Source organism: Oncorhynchus clarkii, chromosome 6 (assembly GCF_045791955.1).
Source record: "Oncorhynchus clarkii lewisi isolate Uvic-CL-2024 chromosome 6, UVic_Ocla_1.0, whole genome shotgun sequence".
Classification (NCBI taxonomy): Eukaryota; Metazoa; Chordata; class Actinopteri; order Salmoniformes; family Salmonidae; genus Oncorhynchus; species Oncorhynchus clarkii.
Window position 1 is genome coordinate 42,393,379 of NC_092152.1, and position 21,282 is coordinate 42,414,660.

At 43.2% G+C, this 21,282-nt stretch overlaps 1 protein-coding gene across 2 annotated transcripts in view; it reads left to right on the forward strand.

The window, feature by feature from the left end:
- The first annotated feature begins 2,173 nt into the window (after positions 1 to 2,173).
- The window catches only part of LOC139411174 (syntaxin-binding protein 1-like), a 48,784-nt gene continuing 29,675 nt past the window's right edge, over positions 2,174 to 21,282 (forward strand). For both annotated transcript variants that reach the window (XM_071157087.1, XM_071157088.1), the window contains exons 1-13: positions 2,174 to 2,271; positions 13,303 to 13,352; positions 14,254 to 14,335; positions 14,437 to 14,513; positions 14,884 to 14,962; positions 15,523 to 15,626; positions 18,480 to 18,628; positions 18,922 to 19,006; positions 19,451 to 19,581; positions 20,162 to 20,269; positions 20,416 to 20,476; positions 20,613 to 20,678; positions 20,975 to 21,055. In XM_071157087.1, coding sequence (XP_071013188.1) covers positions 2,235 to 2,271; positions 13,303 to 13,352; positions 14,254 to 14,335; positions 14,437 to 14,513; positions 14,884 to 14,962; positions 15,523 to 15,626; positions 18,480 to 18,628; positions 18,922 to 19,006; positions 19,451 to 19,581; positions 20,162 to 20,269; positions 20,416 to 20,476; positions 20,613 to 20,678; positions 20,975 to 21,055 — 1,110 coding nt within the window. In that variant the 5' untranslated portion in view covers positions 2,174 to 2,234. The remainder of the gene's footprint in view (positions 2,272 to 13,302; positions 13,353 to 14,253; positions 14,336 to 14,436; positions 14,514 to 14,883; positions 14,963 to 15,522; positions 15,627 to 18,479; positions 18,629 to 18,921; positions 19,007 to 19,450; positions 19,582 to 20,161; positions 20,270 to 20,415; positions 20,477 to 20,612; positions 20,679 to 20,974; positions 21,056 to 21,282) is intronic.

Genomic DNA, 21,282 nt, shown 5'->3' on the forward strand with positions numbered 1-21,282 from the left:
GGAAGACGCTTCAGGAGGGCGGTCATGTGTGCTAGCAAGGCATAGGTATCTAGTGTGACTGCCTTTCTGAAGCGTCTTATCAGTCGGCGTCATGCAAAAAGCTAGCTAATGAGGCAACACAAGCGGAACACTTCAGGCTGATGCCTTGATCAAACCAACCGCGTCATTGCATTATGGTACACCAGAAGTACAGATTTCCTATGAAAAGCTGCGTTTACCTTGCAGCATTGCGTTGCAGAGGCAATTGCAGTGCATTCTGTGTGTTTATTTGCCTATGCCTTTCGGCCATTGCTCATCCATATATTTATATGTACATATTCTTATTCTTTCCTTACACATGTGTGTGTATAAGGTAGTTGTTGTGAAATTGTTAGATTACTTGTTAGATATTACTGCATGGTCGGTACTAGAAGCACAAGCATTTCACTACACTCGCATTAACATCTGCTAACCATGTGTATGTGACCAATAAAATCTGATGTTGGGTTGGATTTATCGAACCCAACGTATGCGTCAAACTGTATGCGTAGACAGCTTGACAGAAATGGTAGCAGAGGGTGAATGTTGAAGTTTTGTTGCACACATATCCAGATGATGCTGCTGCATACCCTTTTGCGCAATGAAACTGTAGGTGTGGTCGAGGCGTGTTGATTAAGTTTCACACATCCCCATTTGCTACACAGGCTCTTCATGTTTTTGATTTAATCAACCTGGAATTCCAGGTTTGTGAAATTTAGGCAATCAGTGAACTGATCAATTAGCTCAGTTGGTCAGGTGTGCTGACTAGTTGGAACAAAATCCTGCAGTACCTGCAGCACTCCAGGAATAGGGTTGCCTACCCTTGGTGCATGCACAAGACATGACCTTACACCTCGATGACACTGACAACCTCATTGCATTTTGGTACAGCAGAAAAACATTTATTTCTGATGGAATGCTGTGTTTGCCTTGCAGCATTGCGTTGGAGAGGCAGTCGCAGTGCGTTCTGTGTAGTGCATACTTTTGGATTTATTAAACGTATGCGTGTACATTCAGAAATGGTAGCAGAAGGTAGTGGTGGAAAAAGTACTAAAATGTCATACTTGAGTAAAAGTAAAGATACCTTAATAGAAAATGACTCAAGTAAAAGTGAAAGTCACCCAGTAAAATACTACTTGAGTAAAAGTATTTGGTTTGAATATACTTAAGTATCAAAAGTCAAGGGAATTCTTCAAATATACTTAAGTAACAAAAGTAAAAGTATTAATTATTTCAAATGTCTTATCTTATGCAAAACAGACAGCACAATTGTCTTGTTTTTTATTTATTTTCCAGATAGCAAGGAGCGCACTACAACACTCAGACATAATTTACAAACAAAGCATTTGTGTTTAGTGAGTCCACCAGATGTTCTCTTGACAAGTGTGTGAACTGGACCATTTTCCTGTCAAAATGTAATGAGTACTTTTGGGTGTCAGGGAAAATGTATGTAGTAAAAAGTACATAATTTTCTTTAGGAATGTAGTGAAGTAAAAGTAAAAGTTGTCAAAAATATAAATAGTCAAGTACAGATACCCAAAAACTACTTAAGTAGTACTTTAAATTATTTTTACTTAAGCACTTTACTCCGCTGGCAGAAGGTGAATGTTGAACTTTTGTTGTACACATATCCAGATTATGTTGAGTTTTGTGCAAATACACTGTCAGTGTGAATGAACAAGGATGAATTAAAGGCCTATATTTACTTAGACATTACTGCCCCTCTGTGGACATCTGTGGGTATTATTGATAATGTAGCCATTGTAGTCTATTGTGTTTTATCCTATTGCAGTTGCTGTGAAAATACAGTATGTTAAAATACGAATTCAATAGTCTGATCATGCCTTTTTTCAATTAGGGTTGTACAATATCCTACTTGTTGTATACAAATTACTAGGCCCATAACTGCTATTTATTCTAACCTATTAAAATAGTTCATAAATACAATAACTTTATTTCACTTGATAAATAATACCACTGCAAACAGCTAGATAGGCTATGTGGATGTCTATTAAAAGTTGAAGTAGGTTGTCCGTGGCATTGTATGACAGACAGTTGAAATCGGCATGTTTGTGGAAGCGTGGAAGGGATTATTTTCGAAGCAATCCCTTTGGATGTTGTCCCGCGGCCTACACAGTATTAGCGGTGGTTGGGTAGAGTAGAGAGGGAAAGAAAAGGGGAGGCGGAGACACGGCCACGACAGAGACATCATTACCATGGCACCACTCGGACTAAAAGCCATTGTGGGAGAAAGTAAGAATATGTATTTTTGTTTAATCATTTCTTATGTAGGTCTATGCGCTATGGTTATTTTGTATTTTTTCAGGTACTGTGTGTTGGCCTAGGATATTTTATTTTTTGCTTTATTTTGGACATTCTATTAATTTGGGCTATTTAGTTGGTTTGAATTACTATTTTATTTAGATCTCAATTTGTATTTCAATCACAATTTAAATACTTTTTTGGGCCAAAAACTGGTCCAGAAGTAGACCTATTGAAAGTAAAATCTAGTGCGTCTCGTGTTCGATAGGACTGCTCAAAGTGCGTAAAGGCGCACTACCGCACTCTCAATTATCCTATATCTCTGCATCATTAGATATTGAAAAATGTTGGTCTTTTAATATTGGGTTTTAATTATGTGCACTGTACAATACTGGCATTTGTTTTGTAGTGAGTTGCACTATGAAATTGTCGTTTCGGGTAAATCCACATGCGCTAAATCCATACGGATTAAGCTCTTCCACTGTCATAGTGCTCCTTGCTGCATGGATCCACCACAATACAGCTCCACACTCAGTTACCTAAAGCCACCACGAAAGGGGAAAATCTCTTCTTTTGTGGATGAAAACGTGTAGGCCACAGGTGGCACTTTAATTGGGGAGGACAGGCTCATTGTAATGCCTGGGGCAGAAATACTGGAGTGGGATCAAACACATGGTTTCCATGTGTTTGATGCCATTCAGTTTTCTCCGTTCCAGCCATTATTATGAGCCGTTCTCCCCTCAGCAGCCTCTACTAGTGTAGGCCTATTACTTTGTATTGTGGCTTTTAAAATAAATCTGCTGTGTTGAAGGCAATTAATTAAAGAACGGGCATATAACCTAGTTTCCCCACTATGCACATAAAAAGCAAGACTTTATCCATGCATGAAAAAGTGAAAACAATAATTCCACAATGCAACTTCAGTCTTAATTATGTTAAATATTTGGCTGGCAGTCTTTTATTTATTTATGGTATGGTAGACGGTGGAATAGAGATATTGGGGTTAACGTGTGTTGTTATTGCGTGGGTATCCGCTATTTAATACCTCCTCAGCGGGGTTTGGTAGGTCACTTGGGTAGGTTACTTTCTAAATGTAATCCATTACAGTTAATACTTACCTGCCTAAAATTGTAATCAGTAACGTAACTTTTGGATTATCCAAACTCAGTAACATGATCTGATTACATTCAGTTACTTTTAGATTACATTCCCCTTAAGTGGCATTAGAAGAATACAAACATGTATGTTACCAATTGATTTATCCTGCAATAGATGTGGTTCAATGTTAACGTTTACATAGCTGGCCATATATGGATGTTAAATTTTACTTAATGGGTTGGTTATGTAGACTTCTTCTACCCATCGCTTTCTACTACATATAATAATACGATTACATTATATCTTTACAAGTCCAAAAATGAATGTTGCAACTACAGATTGCCCCTTTAAATCTATCGAAGGTGTGCGAGTTTGAGCATGTGTCCATTAGGCCTATGGATGTATGTATTTTATCAGCATGAATTAGACTGAGCAATTAAAAGCCCCTCTTTTATTCCTAAAGCAGGGATATGTACTACGCAGATGTTGCAAGAGCGCATTTTTCACTGGCTGTCGACTGGTTTCAAAAACAATGATTAATAGGCAGCTTAAACTATTTGAGTTCAACCATTATTGGGTTCAAATACACATTTAGATTTGTGAACAGCCATCCACAACAACCACAATCCGTAAGGCGCAAATAGCAAAATGAGAGAGCAGCAGTGTGATTCACATCAATGCGCTATGTAGATATCAATAATAAGTGATATCCGTATCGCCGTAGACTAAACCACTGCTGTCATCCTTACCTCCAAGTGTTTATTCAAGTTGGATAATCTTTGGGTGCCAACAGCAGTCACACCATTGGAAGACATAGCTTGGACTGTAGCCTACAAAAGCCTATTCCTGCTCTTTTCCCATGATCAATCAAACACATTCGGTGTGTCATCATAATGGTCTCTGACTTGTGGTCAGACTCGCTCAGGTGGAACCACCTTAAACCTGAGCCTTTTTTAAATGCAGATTTGAATGTCATCGAGAAAACAGAGAAGTGTCACAATATATTTTTTTAAAACATCCTTTCTGAATTTAAAGTATTCACCTAGTTTTTCAAAAGTATCTGTAATCTGATTACAATATTATTTTACTGGTAACGTAAAGGATTACAGTTACCGTTTTTTGTACATGTAATCCGTTACTCCCCAACCCTGCTCCTCAGATACCCACTTGTATTTGATTGAGGTGAGACAGGATGGTGCTACTCCACCCAGCCACCAGTAACATTCAGCATCACCAACTGCTAGCTATGCTGGACTTCCTGAAAATCACACATTGTAGTACTGTGTTCACAAGGAGTACTGTTGGTGTTCACAGTTTGTTGAGTCTGTCCCTTACATTTTCTGGGTTGAATTGCTCTTAATCCTGAAGGCTTTTATTGTCATACAGACATAAATATCTATAGGTATGACAAATACTGTATAATACATTTGAAATGGATGGAAATCACCAACTCAAAAAGACAGAGAAAAGTTAATTGAATTTCCAATGTGTTATCACTGCTTTCAACCATCTAAAAGCACAACCAAACTCCAATGGAAAAACAATGTCAGATTTTTGGATTAGTTGTCAACCAAATATCTATCACTGACCCCACCCCTGTTTTGGTAAAAAGCTGAGGAATGGGGGTTGGAGAAATTTAACCACTCGTACATTCATAGACAGAGCGACGGAAAAGGACTGACCATCCATGATATTAAAACTATAGTTTAAACCATGCTTTGAGGCTATGTGGTGTTTGTTTACATTTACTTTGTTTACAAACATCGGAGTAAAACAAGCTTACTGTAACGGTTTTCTATATGAGAAGGAGAGTCGGACCAAAATGCAGCGTGTAGATTGCGATCCATGTTTTAATGAACAAACGTAAAACACGAATCAATACAAACACTACAAAATAAAGAACGTGAATAACGTAACGAAAACCTAAAACAGCCTATCTGGTGAAAAACACATAGACAGGAACAATCACCCACAAACACACAGTGAAACCCAGGCTACCTAAATATGGTTCCCAATCAGAGACAATGACGAACACCTGCCTCTGACTGAGAACCATATCAGGCTGAACATAGAAATAGACAAACAAGACATGAAACATAGAATACCCACTCAGATCACACCCTGACCAATCAAAACATAGAAAATACAAAGTAAACTATGGTCAGGGCGTGACAGTACCCCCCCCCCAAGGTGCGGACTCCGGCCGCAAAACCTGAACCTATAGGGGAGGGTCTGGGTGGGCATCTGTCCGCGGTGGCGGCTCTGGCGCTGGACGTGGACCCCACTCCATGACAGTTTTAATCCCCCTCCTAAACGTCCCTAAATAGGTTACCCACCACAATGATAACATGGGACAGAGGGACAGCTCGGGACAGAGGTAACTCGGGACAGATAGGTAGCTCAGCACTGAGAGGAAGCTCAGCACTGAGAAGAAGCTCAGCACTGAGAGGAAGCCCAGGCAGGTAGTAGAAACTACCAGAACCTGGCTGGCTGGCGGTTTCAGCAGATCCTGGTCGACTAGCAGATCTGGGAGAATCTGGTCGACTGGCGGATCTGGGAGAATCTGGTCGACTGGCGGATCTGGGAGAATCTGGTCGACTGGCGGATCTGGGAGAATCTGGTCGACTGGCGGATCTGGGAGAATCTGGTCGACTGGCGGATCTGGGAGAATCTGGTCGACTGGCGGATCTGGGAGAATCTGGTCGACTGGCGGATCTGGGAGAATCTGGTCGACTGGCGGATCTGGGAGAATCTGGTCGACTGGCGGATCTGGGAGAATCTGGTCGACTGGCGGATCTGGGAGAATCTGGTCGACTGGCGGATCTGGGAGAATCTGGTCGACTGGCGGATCTGGGAGAATCTGGTCGACTGGCGGATCTGGGAGAGTCTGGACGACTGGCAGATCTGGGAGAGTCTGGACGACTGGCAGATCTGAGAGAGTCTGGTCGACTGGCAGATCTGGAAGAGTCTGGTCGACTGGCAGATCTGGAAGAGTCTGGTCGACTGGCAGATCTGGAAGAGTCTGGTCGACTGGCAGATCTGGAAGAGTCTGGTCGACTGGCAGATCTGGAAGAGTCTGGTCGACTGGCAGATCTGGAAGAGTCTGGACGACTGGCAGATCTGGAAGAGTCTGGACGACTGGCAGATCTGGAAGAGTCTGGACGACTGGCAGATCTGGAAGAGTCTGGACGACTGGCAGATCTGGAAGAGTCTGGACGACTGGCAGATCTGGAAGAGTCTGGACGACTGGCAGATCTGGAAGAGTCTGGACGACTGGCAGATCTGGAAGAGTCTGGTCGACTGGCAGCTCTGTCTGCTCCATGCTGACTGGCTGCTCCATGCTGACTGGCAGCTCTGGCTGCTCCATGCTGACTGGCTGCTCCATGCTGACTGGCAGCTCTGGCTGCTCCATGCTGACTGGCTGCTCTGGCTGCTCCATGCTGACTGGCTGCTCTGGCTGCTCCATGCTGACTGGCTGCTCTGGCTGCTCCATGCTGACTGGCTGCTCCATGCTGACTGGCTGCTCCATGCTGACTGGCTGCTCCATGCTGACTGGCGGCCCTGGCTGCTCCATGCTGACTGGCGGCCCTGGCTGCTCCATGCTGACTGGCGGCCCTGGCTGCTCCATGCTAACTGGCAGCTCTGGCGGCTCCATGCTAACTGGCAGCTCTGGCGGCTCCTTGCAGACTGGCAGCTTTGGCGGCATCCTGCAGACAGGCAGCTCTGGCGGCTCCTTGCAGACTGGCAGCTCCATGCAGACTGGCAGCTCCATGCAGACTGGCAGCTCCTTGCAGACTGGCAGCTCCTTGCTAACTGGCAGCTCTATGCTAACTGGCAGCTCTATGCTAACTGGCAGCTCTATGCTAACTGGCAGCTCTATGCTAACTGGCAGCTCTATGCTAACTGGCAGCTCTATGCTAACTGGCAGTTCTGAACAGGCGGAAGACTCCGGCAGCGCTGTAGAGGCGGAAAGCTCTGACAGCGCTAAACAGGCGGGAGACTCCGACAGCGCTGGAGAGGAGGAGGGCTCCGACAGCGCTGGACAGGCGAGGCGCACTGTAGGCCTGATGCGTGGTACTGGCACTGGTGGTACTGGGCCAAGGACACGCACAGGAAGCCTGGTGCGGGGAGCTGCTACCGGAGGGCTGGGGTGTGGAGGTGGTACTGGAAAAACCGGACCGTGCAGGCGCACTGGAGCTCTTGAGCACCGAGCCTGCCCAACCTTACCTGGTTGAATGCTCACGGTCGCCCTGCCAGTGCGGCGAGGTGGAATAGCCCGCACTGGGCTATGCAGGCGAACCGGAGACACCGAGCGCAAGGCTGGTGCCATGTAAGCCGGCCCAAGGAGACGCACTGGGGACCAGCTGCGTAGAGCCGGCTTCATGGCATTAGGCTCGACGCTCAATCTAGCCCGGCAGACACGCGGAGCTGGAATATACCGCACCGGGCTATGCACCCGCACTGGAGACACCGTGCGCACCACTGCATAACACGGTGCCTGTCCGGTCTCTCTAGCCCCCCGGTAAGCACAGGGAGTCTGCTCAGGTCTCCTACCTGGCATAGCCATACTCCCTGTTAGCCCCCCCCCAAGAAATTTTTGGGGCTGCCTCTCAGGCTTCCATCCGCGTCGCCGTGCTGCCTTCTCATACCAGCGCCTCTCTGCTTTCACCGCCTCCATTCTACGGTAACCTTCCTCGCACTGCTCCAGCGAATCCCAGGCGGGCTCCGGCACTCTCCCTGGGTCGGCCGCCCACCTGTCGATCTCCTCCCAAGTAGTATACTCCATACTGTACTCCTCCTTGGGCTGTTCCTGTTGTTTCTTCTCCCGCTGCACCTTAGTGCGGCTACACTCCCCTGGTTTAGCCCAGGGTCCTCTCCCGTCGAGGATTTCCTCCCATGTCCAGAAATCCTTATTGCGCTTCTCCTCGCGCTGCTCCTGCCTGTTGACACGCTGCTTGGTCCGTTGGTGGTGGGTGATTCTGTAACGGTTTTCTATATGAGAAGGAGAGTCGGACCAAAATGCAGCGTGTAGATTGCGATCCATGTTTTAATGAACAAACGTAAAACACGAATCAATACAAACACTACAAAATAAAGAACGTGAATAACGTAACGAAAACCTAAAACAGCCTATCTGGTGAAAAACACATAGACAGGAACAATCACCCACAAACACACAGTGAAACCCAGGCTACCTAAATATGGTTCCCAATCAGAGACAATGACGAACACCTGCCTCTGACTGAGAACCATATCAGGCTGAACATAGAAATAGACAAACAAGACATGAAACATAGAATACCCACTCAGATCACACCCTGACCAATCAAAACATAGAAAATACAAAGTAAACTATGGTCAGGGCGTGACACTTACAGTTTGGTTCCTGATGGGGTACAACAGTTGAGCTAGACTCATGAGGCATTTATAAGTTATATTCTTCAAGAATCAATAGGTATTTATCATTTATTTGTCGATCCAAAAATGTTTGTAGCAACTGCTGATTGCCCCTTTAAAAGTACATGGTGCAAGTGATCAATGCCTTTTGAAATTCTGCGCCGATTATTGCTGCAACAAACTGGAATTAAAGCCAGAATAAGTCAATGGAACAGATGGAACTATCCAAGCAGAAGATACATCTGCTTTAAAAGTTGATATTTGGTTGCCTTGACAACCGAACACAATTCAATATCACTAAATATCATTGCATTCACAGCTTGAAGCCCTAGGCCTATTGTATTGTCTATGTTTAGTTGAATTTTGGGTTGAATTGAAACAATAGCCGTTGATGTCTTTGCAATTGCTATATAGGCCTAAATAGCATAATGGATGAGATATGAGTGATAAAGTATGGTCCCATTTAATTTGCTCTTTTAAATCTACCTCGATAGTAACAGTGAATCTTAGTTTTCAAGTGGAGATCTCTCAGCAATCATTCTCACAATGGCACATTGATAATAGTCAGTGACAAATTGTAAATTCCACGTCATAATACGTTGACTAGTTACATTTAAGCAATGTTGATTCAACCAGTTTGTGCCCAGTGGGTTAGTTAATAATTGATATGTTAGTTTCACATCTCCTTCTCACCCCAAAAAGTCTAAATGAAAGAGTAGGACTAAATCAAATCAAACTTTAAATGCACTTTAAATAAAGTTTGATTTGATTTAGTTATATTATTTAACTCTCACAATAGCACACTGGTAATAGTCAGTTACAAATATCATAGCTAAGCAGGTCTTGTTTAAAACCATAGATGGGAGACCAAAGTGTAGCTGTGGATAGACCAATTATGTTGCACAGCCTATTGTTTATTTCTGATAGTGGATATAACTTTGAAGATCTGATGTTGTTTTAAAGGTACAAATTCAACATATTGTATACAAGGTTTGTCTGTTGAAATTTGGTTACCACGATGACATAATAATCCTGGTTGAAATTGAACTCTCCAAAAAACATGTTTATGTTGATTACTTTTTTCAAATCCAATGTATTTTCTACGTAGATTCCGCGTCACAATACATTGGCAAATTACATTGAAACAACGTTGATTCAACCAGTTTTGGCCCAGTGGGTGGGCTCTTCTGTTTACCTTCTGAGGCACTATAGTTGTGGCTGTCCGGCTCAGACAAACAGGAGGAGTTTAGTGGTGCGTCCCAAATGGCACCCTATTCCCTATATAGTTAACAAATGTTGACCAGAGCCTTATTGGCCTTGGTCGAAGGTAGTGCACTATATAGGGAATAGGGCGGCATTTAAGATACAGACATTATCTCCCATCCCAAAGCAGCTTCTTCGTTTGTTGATGCTGACTGACTCTTTCATGGGGCATTGGGGAAATTTCCCCTAACTAATCCAGTTGGGTAATTGGATACAGAACTCATTCACTGATAGACAGACATGTCACCTCAGTTTTCAACCCACCCGACCCATATTCAAAACAACAACAGTGTTTGAATGAAGCATATAGGCACATTTTTGTTCTTGATTTCTGAAATGTTAACAATGATTGAGTTGATTGATTGTTATATATTTGTGACATTGTCTTGTTTTGTCTTTCAATGGAGGTAATGCATGTTAAGATTAATTTAGAAAACAGAGAGCCATGCTATGCTACACCCTTTGAATAACTATTTTTGGTTCCATGTTGAAACATTTTTGTTCCAAGTAGAACCGTTTTTGGGTTCCATGTGGAACCATTTTCACAGAAGGTTCTACCTGGAACCAAAAAGGTTTTACCTGGAACCAAAAAGGGTTCTCCTATGGGGACAGCGGAAGAGCCCTTTTGGAACAATTTTTTAAATAGTGTATCCTGACACAACAGCCAACTACTTCTGCCACTGGCTTTTAGGATCCATGCTCTATGTAACAATCATTTTAAGCTGGGGATGAAGGATATACAGAGCCTTCAGAAAGTATTCACACCCCTTGACTTTTCCCACATTTTGTTGTGGTACAAATTTGGATTAAAATCGATTGAATTCTCTTTTTTTTTTCAACACAAAATACTCTAATGTCAAAGTGGAAGAAAATTCAATTTAAAAATAACCATAATATATCTTGATTAGATAAGTATTCAACCCCCTGAGTCAATACATACTGTATTAGAATCACCTTTGGCAACGTTCACAGCTGTGAGTCTTTTTGGGTAAATCTCTAAGAGATTTGCACACCTGGATTGTACAATATTTGCCCATTTATTCTTTTTAACTCTTCAAGCTCTGTCAAGTTCGTTGTTGACCATTGCTAGACAGCCATTTTAAAGTCTTGCCTTAGATTTTCAAGCAGATATAAGTCAACACTAAAACAAGGCCACTCAGGAACATTCAATGTCGTCTTAGTAAGAAACTCCAGTATATATTTGGGCTTGAGTTTAGATTATTGTCCTGCTGAATGATGAATTTGTCTCCCAGTGTCTGTTGGAAAGCAGACTGAACAGGGTTTTTAATCTTGAATTTTGCCTGTGCTTAGCTCTATTCCGTTTTTATTTTTATCCTACCAAAAAAACTCCCTAGTCCTTGCCGTTGATGAGCATACCCATAACATGATGCAACCACCACCATGCTTGAAAATATGAAGATTGGTACTCAGTGATGTGTTGTGTTAGATTTGCCCCAAACATAATGCTTTGTATTCAGGACAAGAAGTAAATTTCTTTGCCACATTTTTTGCAGAATTACTTTAGTGCCTCATTATAAACAGGATGCATGTTTTGAAATATTTTTATTCTGTACAGATTTCCTTCTTTTCACTCTGTAATTAAGGCAAGATACACCTGTATCTTTGTAGTGACTGGGTGTATTGATTCACCACCAAAAGTGTCATTAATAACTTCACCGTGCTCAAAGGGATATTCAGTGTCTGCTTTTTTTTATTTGTACCCATCTAATAATAGGTACCCTTCTTTGCGAGGCATTGGAAAACCTGCCTGGTCTTTGTGGTTGATACAGACAATTGTTTGTGTGGGGTACAGATATGGGGTAATCATAAAACATGTTAAACACTTATTATGCAATTCATTATGTTACTTTTTGAGCACATTATTACTCATGAAAGTATTTAGGCTAGCCATAACAAAGGGTTTGAATACTTAACTCAAGACATTTCTGAAATCAAAATTCCACTTTGACATTGTGGGTTATTGTGTGTAGATCAGTCCCACAAAATCTCAATTGAATCCATTTGAAATTCAGGCTATAACACAACAAAATGTGGAAAAAGTCAAGGGGTGTGAATACTTTTTTTGAAGGCACTGTAGCTACTACTCATTTAATATGTATACTTATTTAAAATCAAATAACACTGATGAATGTATTTAATATAGTTTTTTTTAGGATACTAGCCAAATCGAACATGCGCGTGTGTGTCAACAGGTTTCCCTGTGACATCACATCCGGTGGCACAGAAAGAGCCCAGAAATAGCGACCCTGGCGGTTCCGTGGCGTAAGAGGATTGGAAGAGATTAGGTCTTGTGATTGCTGTGTGTCTCTCTCACTGACTCATTCCAGTAAATAGATGGGCCAGCTTTTAAACTATAGATTCAATGCTGATCCTTCCCCCCTCTCCATTACCACAGACTGGCATTTGGGATGCATGAACTGTCTCCCAGATGGTTCCAACGGGGCACCAGGTTCCCAGACTCCTCACAGATGTAATGAGTGTTACATTGGTATAACTGCTCACTTCAGACCCCTCACCGGAGCCCATTAAATTCCAACTGTGGGTGTTTCGTCACTGCTAACACCGTCTGTCACCCACCTAAACTAACAATTCACTAGACCAAAATATCTAACATGCCCTTTTATACCTGAAGCATTATGCTTAGATACCCAGGCTTCGCTCAAGTTGTTCCATTAGTTTGAGTCAACGAGACGAGATTTGGAAGGATGACCATGGGAGACTAACCTGTATACAAGGTGTCAAGGCTCAGGAAAAGACCCAGATGCAGACAGTTTTGAAGTAACAAACGTTTATTACAAAAACAGGACGGCAGGCAAACGACAGGTTAAGGGCAGGCAGAGGTCAGAAGTCCAGAGCAGAGTCTGAAAGGTACAGAATGGCAGGCAGGCTCAGGATCAGGGCAGGCAGAGGTCAGAAGTCCAGAGCAGAGTCTGAAAGGTACAGAATGGCAGGCAGGCTCAGGATCAGGGCAGGCAGAATGGCCAAAAACCGGGAAAGCTAGAAAACAGGAACTAGAGACAGAAAGGAGCATGGGAAAAACCGCTGGTAGGCTTGACGAAACAAAACGAACTGGCAACAGAAAACAGGTATAAATACACTGGGGATAATGAGGGGCGACACCTGGAGGGGGGCAAATAGCACAAAGACAGGTGAAACGGATCAGGGTGTGACACAAGGGGCCAATAGCCTACAGTGCTTGTGCATGTTGAAGTGTGTGCTAATCAATTATTCCTCCGTTTACAGAGATTATGAATGATGTCATCAAGAAGGTGCACAAGAAGGGCGAATGGAAGGTATGGGCAAATAAAATAAAACGTTGTCACATGCACTGAATACAACAGGTGTAGACCTTACTTTGAAATGCGTACTTACAAGCACTTAACTAACAATTCAGTTCAAGAAAGAGTTAAGAAAATATTTACAGAATAAAATAAAAAATAATAAAAAGTAACACAATAAAAGAACAGTAACGGTAGCGAGTCAGTGTGCGAGGGTACAGGTAAGTCAAGGTAATTTGTACATGTATGTAGGGTTAAAGTGACTATGCATAGATAATAAACAGCAAGTAGCAGCAGTGTAAAAACAAATGGGGGGGTTTGTGTCAATGTAAATAGTCTGTGTGGCCATTTGATGAATTGTTCAGTGTTCTTATGGCTTAGGGGCAGAAGCTGTTTAGAAGCCTCTTGGACCTAGACTTAGAGCTCCTGTACCCATTGCAGTGTGGTAGCATAGAGAACAGTCTATGACTTGGGTGACTGGAGTCGGACAATTCTTGGGGCTTTCCTCTGAAATCGCCTAGTATGTAGGTCCTGGATGGCAGGAAGCTTGGTCCCAATGATGTACTGGGCCGTACGCACTACCCTCTGTAGCGCCTTTACGGTCAGATGCCGAGCAGTTGCCATACCACCGGTCAGGATGCTCTCAATGGTGCAGCTGTAGAACTTTTTGAGGATCTGGTTACCCATGCCAAATCTTTTATATCAATGACATTCTTGGTTATGAATGACTGTGTATGTGATAGTACATGATAGTAATTGTCTGCGCCCAAATGACACCTTATTACCTTTATAGTGCACTACTTTTGACCAGAGCCCTGTGAGCCCAAGTAAAAAGTCGCACACTATATAGGGAATAGGGTGCCATTTAGGATACAACCCTTGACCCCCTGTAAACCTCGTCCCTGTCCTCCCACAGGTTCTGGTAGTAGACAAGCTAAGCATGAGGATGATGTCATCCTGCTGTAAGATGACAGATATCATGTCAGATGGCATCACCAGTGAGTACCACTCCGTCAACATCACACACGCACATGCACGCTCAACGTTCAGCATCACTTCAAAGGCTAACTGAATGACTGTTCTTTTCTCTCCTGTACAGTTGTTGAAGACATTGGCAAGAAGCGAGAGCCTCTCCCCAGTATGGAGGCCATCTACCTAATAACTCCCAATGATGAGGTATTGGAACCATTTAGGTTTAGTAAATGCGTTTTTTTTTTTTAACCTTTTTTACCTTTAAGTCAGTTAAGTCAGTTAAGAACAAATTCTTATTTTTAATGACAGTGGGTTAACTGCCTGTTCAGGGGCAGAACGACAGATTTGTACCTTGTCAGCTCGGGGATTTGAACTTGCAACCTTCCGGTTACTAGTCCAACGCTCTAACCACTAGGCTACCCTGCATGCATACATTTATTTATGGGCGGTTCCAGTGTAATCAAACCCACAGCCCTGGCGTTGGAAGCGCCATGCTCTACCATCTGAGACATGCAGGAACAAAAAAGCTTTAGCTTTCTTTGGTAAGATTTGTGATGTTCCTTCTCCTACCCAGACTGTGGAGGCACTCATAGATGACTTCAGAGACCCGCGGTCGCCCAGATACAGAGGAGCTCACGTCTTCTTCACTGACAGTGAGTAATATTGGAGAGACATGGGACAACTTTGTACCATCACGTATTGTATACAGTATATGAATTTGAGTTTGGAGCAGTCTGATGATGCCTTTATATCTGATTCTCCTCGAGTACTGGGAACAGACTAGCAGACAACTCCTCTTTGCCACAATACCAACACTCAATGTCAACCTTACACAGTACACTCTCTCTTCCAAAAGGGTTCTTCAGCTGTCCCCATAGGAGAACCCTTTTTGGTTCCAGGGAAAACCCCTTTTTGGTTCCAGGTAGAACCATTTGGGGTTTCATGTAGAACCTTCTGTGGAAAGGCTTCTACTTGGAACCAAAAACGATTCTACTTGGAACCAAAACGGTTCTAACTGGAACCAACAAGGGTTCTTCAAAGGGTTCTCCTATGGGGACAGCCGAAGACCCCTTTTAGGTTCTAGATAGCACCTTTTTTTTTGTAGGAGTATATAGATTTCTATTCTATTTCCCTATTATTTTCATCCTTTAATTTCATCAAATTTCAATTTTCAATAATTTCATGTTTTTTTTCACTCCCCCCCAACTCCCAGCAATCCCAGATACATTGTTCAATCTGTTGACAAAATCCCGTGCTTCCAAAGCCATGAAGACCTTGACTGAGATCCACATCGCCTTTCTGCCCTATGAGTCACAGGTAAGAGCCTATCTGCCCCTCTGTCTCTGGCGAGGGATAGAAAGACTGTGGGAGAGATACATAGAGAGAGAGGAGGAGGAGGAAAGGGGAAGGATTATGATTAGGGGGGGGGGGGGGGGGTGAACAGGAGGGGACACAGTGTGGGAAACACCAGTGGAGAGTAGGAGAGGGAGAGGAGTTTGGGAAGAGTAGGGGAAGAGTGGGGGAGGGATTGCTGAATGAGCTTGGGCAGTCTCCTCTCCTCTTTCTCCTGATGGAATGTTCCAGAGCAGAGTGGCTTTAGCCAGGCCATGGCTTTGCTGTGCTTCCAATCCTCTGCTGTTCTGTTGTCCTCTAGAATTAATCCTACAGGGGACGGTGTGGGGATGAGAAGGAGATGAGGGGTGTGTGGGGATGCCACGTCGCCCGGCCTCCCTCCCTCCCAGTCCATCTCTAATCCCTCACCTCATTGGCGGATGCATCAAAATGCTGGCCAGGGAGTCAATGGGAGCCGGAGGAGGGTTGTGTGACAGCGGGAAGTTGTTTGCACACTAGAGGGATTGTTGTCATGTGACGGTCAACAGATGGGCTCGAGCGTTTGAAGGTGCTGGTTGCAGTGGTGCATGGGAAAGGGAGAGGCTGCCTGACTGACACACATGATTGGTTTAGTAGAGTGGATGAAGGGAGGCATGGCTGAGAAGAAATAGGAAGTTTAAGTTTGGAAATAAACTGTCACTTACTGTATGTCATGGGGCATTTGGCACTGTTATCAGAAAGCCTAGCAGTCTACATTTCTGTGTCACCAGAGGATTTTAGTTCCACAGATAAATTATTACACTGTATTAGTGATTTAAATACTTGTATGGTTCACAACTTCTTCTGGCTAAATCAAGACAAGACCGAGGTACTTATCGTTGGAACCAAAACACAGAGATAGAATCTAGCCTCACATTTTTATCAAAGATTAAACCTAGGTGTTATTTTAGATTCTGAACTAAATTTCAAATGGATATGTGACCAAAATAGCTTTTTACCCCCTGAGGAACATTGCCACGTGTCGTGGAAATTTCCTCTATTTACCAAATCATGAGAGCAAACCACACACACGTCAGAGTTAGTTATCACAAAGTCCATTTTTTATTATATGAGCTCTATCACAACCCTGTGACTCTCAGATCAATTCAGTGTCTATCAATGAATTCTCTGAGAGTCCATTCCACATTTCAACTTAGTTCCTTTATAGCAAAGACACACACAGGATAAGACAGCATCGGCATAATTCATCGTTCAGCTTTGTCTCCTAAAACATGTTATTTTCTCAAACTCAGAACCATAAACCAATCCTCCATATCAACAGGCATATATCAAATCCATCCTATCTTGACAAGATCACAGAGACACACTGACATTGTGGAGCCAAGAGATACACGCTTGACCTCTCCCCTCTCTCCGGCCCAAACAACTTAGTCTTGACATAGAACAGATACTGCAACCCCGCCACAGTATTATACAAAAATAACATTCTGATGAGAAGTAACTTACAAACATATGATGAATATAAAACATCTTACCTATGTTACCAACCAATACTGATTATTCCTCAACACACGGTGTGGCCATTTCAAATCAAATCAAATCAATCTCGCTCAGGCTGATACAGAGAGACTCATCCATGCTTTTATTACAAGCAAGCTTGAATACTGTAATGCTCTCCTGTCTGGTCTACCCAAGAAAGCCATTGGTCAACTTCAAAACATACAGAATGCTGCAGCACGGGTACTGACCAAGACCAGAGAGCACACATTACACCGGTTTTAAGGTCTCTGCACTGGCTGCCTGTGAGTTTTAGAATGAATTTGAAGATGTTTCTATTGGTTTTTCAATCAATCCACGATTGCGCACCCCAGTACATGTCAGACATGCTTTTAAGTTATGTAGCCATTAGGTCCCTCAGGTCTTCTGGCGCTGGCATTTTATCTATCCCAAAGCCTAGGACCAAGAAGCATGGAGATGCAACCTTTAGTTATTATGTCCCCAGCCTCTGGAATAGCCTGCCAGGGAACCGAAACTGTGGACATATTTAAAATAGATTTGAACACCTCTCTTTTTGCTTTGCTTTTCCTTTAGGGTGCTTTTTAGTTGTTCAGTTTGTGTTATTATTTAGTTCTTATCTTATGTTTGTTGTGTAGTAAATATTTCAGCTTTTATTTTCTAAATGTTTTTTTTTTTTTTTCTTCCTGTAAAGCACATTGCGTTGCATTCCATGTCGGAAACGTGCTGTATAAATAAAGCTTGATTTGATTTCAGAAATCAGTCATAAAGGAAAGAAATGGGAAGGGGAAAAGGGATTCATAGTCAGTTGCACAACTGAGTGGATTCAACTGAAATGTGTCTTCCGCATTTAACTCAACCTCTCTGAATCAGAGAGCCTTAATTAACGTCCACATCGTCGGAGCCCAAAGAGCAGTTGTTGTTGGGGTTTAACTGCCTTTCTCAAGGCTGGGGGAATTAATGAAAGATGTCCCATCTGATCCTACAACACCGTACTGTATTGTCAGTCATTTGGGAATCAATGCAGTCAAATAGGATTATATTATCTCACCCACACAGTCTCACACACTGCTACAGTGCCACCTGCAGGTCTGGCCCTGCATCTCCACTGGAAATTCATAAATTCACAGATTTCTTGCTTATTCTATCCTGATTCCGGGAATATTCCAACCAGGATTTCTAGAAATCCTAGGATTTTTGCAAAAGTGACCAACATTTTTGTGTATAGGACGGGTAACTGTAAAGCAAGTTGTTACTGCTGATGTAAAAACAGCCTAATAAAATACATTTCATTGATTTGATTATTTCTCTGTGTGCATCTAGGTGTTTTCCCTGGACAAAACAGATGCCTTCCAGGACTTCTACAGCCCCTACAAGGCTGACATCAAGCACAACATGTTGGCGCGTTGTGCTGAGCAGATCGCCACTCTCTGCAACACCCTGAAGGAATACCCTGGCATCAGATACAGAGGGTAAGAAAGAGCGAGAGAGCTACAGCAATATCAATTACTGCTCCTGTTTCATCTATACTGGCTTCTGTAGTGGTGGCTGGTGGTTCGTTTGAGTCCCAGACAGACCAGAATGGAATATATAGGCTATGTATCAATCCCAAGGCAGCTACCTACCTCCAAACATAGCATCCTTGTGGATTGGGACATAGCCTATTCATCCTCCTCTGAGAGGATTCTTAGAAGGAGTCAGTCTTCTGTACGTGTGATGGAAAGCTAAGAGCCTGTTTGTTGCCCACTCTGTTGTCTTGACTCAGGGAGTACAAAGACTGTGCCACTCTGGCTCAGCTCCTGCAGGACAAGCTAGACGGCTACAAGGCAGACGACCCCACCATGGGAGAGGTGAGGCAGGAGAGCAGCCAACCAACAAGCCACACTGATTTAACCGATATAACACACACTGTAAAGGGATTTCTGTGAATTTGACAGTATCTTACAGGCAGCTTGGTTGTGAGTACAATTCTGTATTTCATATTACAGTACACCTACTGTAATATAAATACAGTATCAAACAAGTACGATAGGTCAGCCACCCGCTGCTTTTACCCATTCGCCAGCACGGTGTGTTTTGTCCTTTAGGTTACAGTGAAACATGTCGTTATGTCAAATCAATGTATCATTCACAATAATGAAATAGTTGAATCTATTGTAGATCGTTATGACGTTTTGGAGGTTATGAAACTGCAATAGTACAGTCAAATCATAATGTAAAACTCTTTGTCCAGCCATTTGTCTCTCTGTCCCTGTCAGCTAATATGGCCCCCTCTTTCTCTCCGCCCTGCCTAGGGTCCGGACAAATCTCGCTCTCAACTCCTGATTCTGGACCGAGGCTTTGACCCAGTCTCTCCCATCCTCCATGAACTCACCCTCCAAGCCATGGGCTATGACCTGCTGGGCATCGAGAACGACGTCTACAAGTAAACACTCCCACGCTGGCACAGCCTGGCACAGCAATGGGTTCATCGCACACAACACACTGGGCCTCGCACCACAGAATTACAGAGAACATATAGGATCTCTATCCCTATGTGAATTATAGGATCTCTATCCCTATGTGAATTATAGGATCTATATCCCTATGTGAATTATAGGATGTCTATCCCTATGTGAATTATAGGATGTCTATCCTTATGTGAATTATAGGATCTCTATTCCTATGCGAATTATAGGATCTCTATTCCTATGCAAATTATAGGATCTCTATCCCTATGTGAATTAACAATAGGATCTCTATCCCTAAGTTATAGGATCTCTATCTCTGGCACAGCCTAGCAATAGGTCCATCTCTCGTTTTGTTTGGATAGGAATTGTCATCTTGTTCGGTAGCTTCCTATTTAGTTCTAAGTAAACATTTGGGAATATCAATCTTTGCTGTTATGAGCGTTTATGTTGTACATCTCTCTGTGTTTGACTCTGTTCCCTGTTTCTCTCTCTCTCTCTCTCCTCTCTTGCTCTCGCTTTCGTCTCTTGCTCTCTCGCTCTGTCTCTGTCTGTCAGGTATGACACCAGTGGGATGGGGGAGGTCAAGGAGAAGGCGGTGTTGCTGGATGAGGATGATGACCTGTGGATGAGTCTCAGACACAAGCATATTGCCGAAGTCACCACGTAAGTCTCTAAAAAATAGAATGCTCCCGTGGTTCTCACACACATACATGCACGGACACACAGACGCACGGAAGCCCTGCTGCCCTGTATAGATATTTTATTTATCTCTCTTTTTTTTTATCTATCCCTCTCACACATTCAAACAGGGCTGTGACCCGCTCCCTCAAAGAATTCTCAGCCACCAAAAAGATGAACACAGGAGAGAAGGTACATGCAACTCAGTCTTTATTAGTCCTACCGACCTACTGCATTATTGAACTGCGATGTGTCCTTCGTAACCCTCTGTACTGTATAGACTGCTGTATGTGTCTAACAGTGATGTGCTGTTCTGGGTTCGCTACAGACCACAATGAAAGACTTGTCTCAGATGCTGAAGAAGATGCCGCAGTATCAGAAAGAGCTAAGCAAGGTAAGCATGATGAGCCATGTGATACTGTATGTATATCCCAGCACAGAAATAATACACCCAACATGCTCAGACAGACAACTGGTTCCCCAGGCAGCTATGCAATATAACACATAGAAGACCTTCACTGTGGACTATTGAGACTATGAATGTGTGACACCAAACGGGAGACAATTGACTGAAACGCGGAGGGACTACCTTGACGTTGTCCAATAAGAAATGCTTGTTTCCTTTTTTCGGGCTGCAAATTGATTTTGCTACTGTGTACACTAATGAATCCAACCCTCCCTGTGTTTCAGTACTCTACCCACCTCCACCTGGCTGAAGACTGTATGAACCGATATCAGGGCACGGTGGACAAGCTGTGTCGTGTTGAGCAGGTAACAGAATAACCAGGGAGCCCAGGGAATTGGAATACATTTAAGTGAAATGTTTGCGATCTGTTTGTACTCTTGCCAACTCCATTGCTGTTATTGTCAAGCCAAACAACCAGTGACAGGGAGTTGGCATTATAGCACAAATAGACTAGCACTCGGGCTATTAAAATACACTATACGGGATATAACCTGAGTGTACAAAACATTAATATTGAGTTGCACCCCCTTTT